Source organism: Microtus ochrogaster, chromosome 7 (assembly GCF_000317375.1).
Source record: "Microtus ochrogaster isolate Prairie Vole_2 chromosome 7, MicOch1.0, whole genome shotgun sequence".
NCBI lineage: Eukaryota > Metazoa > Chordata > Mammalia > Rodentia > Cricetidae > Microtus > Microtus ochrogaster.
In genome coordinates, this window is record NC_022014.1 from 44,446,761 (window position 1) to 44,452,526 (window position 5,766).

Sequence of the window (5,766 nt, forward strand, 5' to 3'; positions counted from 1 at the left end):
GCCTTTTACTCACTTGAAGCTTACTCTCATGGGCGCAGTACCCACCTCAGGGGCATTTTATTCTCTGACCATCAGAGGCGTGGGTCTTCCTAACAAACTTACTCCCTGACACTTGGCTGTCAAAACCCCTCAAGGTCACCCCAGAAACCAAACTCAAGTGACTCAACCCTACTGTCCCTCTCACCTCTGACCCATCTCTCTCAGGGTCTGCCCTGTCTCACAGAAGGCACAGAGCCCATGTTCCCTCTCTTCACACCAAACCTGGGATCCCAACACACTGTACCTTCCCCACCAGACAGATGGGAACCTCACAGGATGTCCTAACATCCCTGTCTACAGGGTGGTGTGAACTCTGTTGAGGGGACCTTCCTGTGTAAGTTCCATCAGGCATGTTGTGTTCACCTGCCACCCAGGTGAACAGGCATGTCTTGTACACTGCCAGCCAGTTTGTCACTGTCTGGAAAGGCCCTTCTCTGACTCTCTGACTCTGCTGGCTGTCCCCATGCTTCTCCTCTTCAAAATACCAATTGGAGGGCGGTAGAGATGGCTCAGGTGCTAAGATCACTTGTTGCTCCTGCAGAGGACCTGGTTTCAAGTCTCTGCACCCACATGGTGGCTCACAGCTGTCTGTAATTCCAGCTCCAGGGTCACTAACATCCTCTTCTGACTTCTGCAGGTACTGGGAAGGCACATGGCACACATACACGCATGCAGGCGAACACCACACATACAAAGCGAACTTAGAAAGTGAGAATGAACTTTCAAAAGGACAGATTTGAAAAGTCTTCTGCTGTCTTTCCTACCCTTGCTCATTCCTCAGCCCAAGGCCACCGGCTTCTACCCAACACCACACTACAGCTGCTTCCAGAAGCACCAAGACTTTCTCATCAGAATTCCAGCAAGACACATTCTCCTCATCCTCTCGGCCCCTTCAGCCATGCCACATCATCGCCTACGCCTGTCCCTTTCTGTGCTGTAGAGGGGACGTGGCCTCTGGGGTCAATCTGACCTATTCACATTCAGTCCTTATGATGTCACCTCTTAGCATCTTGAGCCCAGTCTCTCTAAACCTCAGTTTCCTCATCTGCAAAATGGAGATAATAATAGCATGGCTTGATAGGCCCATCGTGAAGATTAAAGAAATGAACCACAAGGGCTTGGCTCCTGGCACGTCCTAAAGGCCGCTCAGTAGATTCAGCTATGACAGCCCTGAGCGCCACCTAGATCTCACCGTCTCTGTCAGAACCAAGTCCAACCTCTCCCCCAATCCCTTCTCTGGCTGCTTCCCAATGATTCACCTATCTCAAACTAGGCAAAGCTTCCAGACACTTGGCTGCATTGTTCCCTTGCTGGCCACCAACAGGTTTCAATGCTACTAGCGCGAAGCACCTTTCAATAAACTTTATGATGCCTTTTATTGATTAAAAGTATTGTCATTAGTATATGAGATAACTTCTTGTCACCTTGCCCAAGTGGCTTTAAACGCCTGTGCTCAGACGATCATCCCGCCTTTGCCTCTGAGCAGCTGGGAAGACAGATAATGCCGTCGTTTGCTGTTTAGTCTCATGTTTCCAGCAAGAACAAACCCTACCAGAGGCAATGTTCTCTCCTTCCCCCCCCTTTTTTTTTCAAAAATAAAAAAGATTTCTTTTGTGTGTGTGGTAGATGTGTACATGTATATATGTAGGCATGTATGTACATGCATGGTGTATATGCGCACATGTGTGGTATATGCGTATGTGTGTATACATGCCTGTGTGTGCATCTGTGTGTATGCGTATGTGTGCCTGTGCAACTGTGTACATGTGTGCAGAGGGTACCCATGCCAGTGCACACACGTGGGGCTAGAGGAGGACCCCTGGTGCCCTGCTCTGTTACCCTCCACCCTAAGAGAGTGTCTCCCACTATACCTGGAGCTAGGCTGGCGGCCAGCAAGCCCTGTAACCCTCCTGTCTCTGACAAAAGGGAAGGTCTCATTATAGCATTTTCATAAATTTAGGTCATAAACCCTGTTTACGCCCTACTTCCTCCTGTTGTCTCTACGCTTCTAATAGCGCTGCTGGCAGTTTTTCATTGCTACAACACAAAACCAGGAGTTTTAAGGAGGCAAAGAACTTATGTAAGAATGTTTTGTCACCATGGCTTTAAAACTCATTGTTTTGGAGCCAGGCAGTGGTGGCGCACGCCTTTAATCCCAGCACCCAGGAGGCAGAGGCAAGCAGATCTCTGTGAGTTCAAGGCCAGCCTGGTCTACAGAGTGAGTTCCAGGACAGCCAGGGCTACACGAAGAAACTCTGTCTTGAAAAACCAAAACCAAACCAAACCAAACAACCAAACAAAAACACAACAAAAAAATTATAATTTTGAATTCTCTCGAAACATCTCACTTCCATGAAAATAGAGATTTTCCTCAGTGAAGAACCACACTATATATGCTCTGGTCCCCAAAATGCTCATGCCAAAAGTAACAGCAAGCAACAGTGAAGAGCTCAGGAAACAAACCCCAGTCCCTGGGGCACTGGAGACTTTGCCCAAGTTAAAGCCACTGACAGATTTCAATCAGAGCTCCTCAAATATCATTGAGGGTCTTATCAAAATCAAAATCTCTGTTTCTGAAAGCTGAGAGTACAATGCTGACATTGCAGGTCTGACGTCACTGAGAGAGGAACAGGGCGGGTAGGCCACCTTTCTCTCAAGGCCGGGGTCTGTTTTATCTATGGTGCCTGCACTTGGCAACTGCTTAACACCAGTTATTTGGTTGGGTGATGCCTCCTGGACATCTAGACTGGTCCTAAGTCTCCTGCGTGTTGCCTAGTGAGATTCCCTTGGTTACAGAGCATCCTCTGATCTAGATCTAGGAGTCAAGTCTCCTGGCACAAGGTCTGCTCGGTTGGGCTGGGAGTACGTGGTCTGTGGACACTCTTCCCTTCAATCCAGGTCTTTGCCTCCCTCCCTTTTGGTTTTTCACCATATTTGGTCCTGCTCTGAAGACAGAGGCACTCAATTTCCCCTGCCTCAGCACAACGTGCTAGTCTTCATCTCTTGCTGATCGCATCGTACCACATCCCAACCCAGAGCCTGGGTCCTCCACCTGCTTCCCTGCAGCCCAGCCCAGTCATCTTGAAGAAGCATTTCTCCCCAGCCCCATCACACACATCTTTGAGCAAAGCTCCCAGCTCCCCATGTGGCATGGCCTGCTGAAATGCCCCATGGGCAAGGGAATCACCTTATCCTTAGGGGACTGTCCCCTGGCTCTCCACCCTCCTGACTTTCCCATTTTCTCTCTTGATGTAGCTTCTCGGGTCCTTCGTGGACTCCCCCATAACTGTCCCTGTTCCCTTCCCACCTTTGCAGGCCAGCACCCCGCATGCATGCTCAGGGCAGATGGGGATACAAATCCCTCAGTATGGTTTTTCTTCAGGGAGTGTTCTCCTCTTTCCACTTGCCCTCCCCAGACTTGCCAATGCCACCTGCTGAACCTTCCAGTACAGTGCTTCCTCCAAGTCCCAGGGACACCCTTCTCTAAGGCCACCTTTGTCCTTAAGTCTCCAAACCTAATTATCTGTGCCATCTGAGGGATATCCCAGCACTTGCAGCCACATCTCCATCAAGGACTTTGTCCTCTAGATGTGGGCCTTGGCACAGTGTCCTATTGCCTCGTACTGACATTAGATCAACGAAAGAGTGGGCTAGCTCCGTCTACCACCTGCCAGGAATAAGGGTCAAGGAGGAAGCTGCCTAAAGACATACCTAGCTTTAGCTACCACCTGTCAGGGGACTATCCCACACACGGATGCTTGACTGCGTGTCAGAATGCCCACCCAGCTCAAGTCTGCTGCAGTGACTTTGGTGGCCACCTCCACCAGGTAGGGGGTGCAGTAAGGACCAGGTTTGTACAAGGGATGGTAGGATAAAGTCCTGCTGCACAGGAGGCAGAAGCTGGCTCAGAGCCAAGCTACTCATTCCCACCTCACTTTTCCACTCTGTCCATCTCTGTGACAAAGGAAGAAGATGGCCTTTGAATAAGCAAGCAGTCTTGCTTCCCATGTCGATGATCTCGAGTACTAGAAAGTGATGAATAAGCCTGTGGTTTGCTATGGAGGTTCTGTGTCAGATAAAGCTCCTTCCGATGCCTGTCCCCTCCCCCCTCTGCCCCTACGAGTTGTAAGCACATATAAGGTGGAGGCCACTGTGGCTTCTTCAGAACCCCTCGAAGGACCAGAACGGGACACAATGGCTCTTGTGAGCTCCAACACCAGTCTCTTCTCCTTGCTGCTTCTGTTCCTGATGCTGCTCCACCAGGGACTCCAGACTCCAGTGCCGCCTTCAGTTTCAGCCTCAGGCAAAGCCAGCAAGTTGAATTGCAACATTATTGCCAAGGAGATTATGAGTTCCATCGAAGTGAGTATCTGGGTGAGGTTGGCTTGGTGCAGGCTGGTTCTAAAAGGTGCCCCAGGCTGGCTCCAATAGGTGTCACCTCAGGCTGGCTCTAACAGGTGCCTCAGGCTGGCTCCAATAGGTGTCAGCTCAGGCTGGCTCCAACAGGTGCCTCAGGCTGGCTCCAATAGGTGTCACCTTAGGCTGGCTCCAGCAGGTGCCTCAGGCCAACAAGCTTCATGGTTCTTTCTGTGTCCCCACAGGTATCTGATCTCGCTGAACACGATGTCATAATGTCACTGCAGGTAAGAGCTTGGCCCTGCTTTGGGGCATACTTGGGTCCTATCTATCTCCTGCCTGGGGGACTTCAGCCATGTCCCTCCACCTTGCTCTGCTTCAGTTTTGTATCTGTCTCAGTGGGGTTGTTAAGAGAAACATCAAATGGCCTTACACTTAGGGTCAGTACACACAGCCTTGGCTGGAGTAACAAAAGTTACATTTTAGATATACAATGAAAAGACAGCTGTGGGTGAACCACAGGCCTCTGGCTCCATTTTCGGTGGGGAATCGATGAACTGGCCAATGGGCTGTGCCCTGTGACTTTGTCCTTTGCTGGTCTTCCTCCTTAAAAACCGAGTTCCACCAGCCCCAGACATTACTTTTCTAGTTTCAGCCAGATGCAATGGTCGTGTCTCTTTTCGTTGGCTTGGACCTAACATGAAGTCCTTTCCAAGTCTGCTAGATGTCTACATGTCCCCATCCTTGGGGGCGTGATAGGGTCCATAGGATTGCCTTTTAAGTCTCTAGAAATTCTTATTTAGGTTGAAGCACTAACCTTGGTATCTGGCATATTGGGCATAAGTATTTCCCTTGGTCAACTCTCTGCTTTTCCAGGTCTTTTCTGGGTGGTGTGTTTTCCTCAAGTACAGAAAGATCTGCCCAGCCCTTCACACAGCCCATAGACAGCCAGGGGTTAGGACTTGGTACTTGGGAGAGGCAGGCCCTTGTCTAGGATATGTACTTGCTTTTAAGCCCAGGGTAAAGAAGGGACCAGGAATAAGGCTGTACAAAAAAACCTCTATCAGCAGGCTCAGCTCCCCAGCTGTCACCCCCTCAGTTCTCACCTCCCAGCTCTCACCCCTCAGCTCTCACCCTCAGCTCTCACCCTCAGCTCTCACCCTTAGCTCTCACCCTCAGCTCTCACCCTCAGCTCTCACCTCCCCAGTTCTCACCTCCCCAGCTCTCACCTCCCCAGTTCTCACCCCTCAGCTCTCACCCCTCAGCTCTCACCCCTCAGCTGTTACCTCTCCCCAGTTCTCACCTCCCCAGCTCTCCTCCCCTCAGCTCTCATCCCCTCAGCTCTCACCTCCCCAGTTCTCACCTCCCCAG

General features: G+C 50.6%; 1 protein-coding gene across 1 annotated transcript in view; it reads left to right on the top strand.

Moving 5' to 3' along the window:
* The first annotated feature begins 4,233 nt into the window (after window positions 1-4,233).
* The window catches only part of LOC101986836 (interleukin-3), a 2,789-nt gene continuing 1,256 nt past the window's right edge, over window positions 4,234-5,766 (top strand). Inside the window, exons 1-2 of the mRNA XM_005350299.1 lie at window positions 4,234-4,413; window positions 4,641-4,682. Of these exons, the coding sequence (XP_005350356.1) occupies window positions 4,234-4,413; window positions 4,641-4,682 (222 nt within the window). The remainder of the gene's footprint in view (window positions 4,414-4,640; window positions 4,683-5,766) is intronic.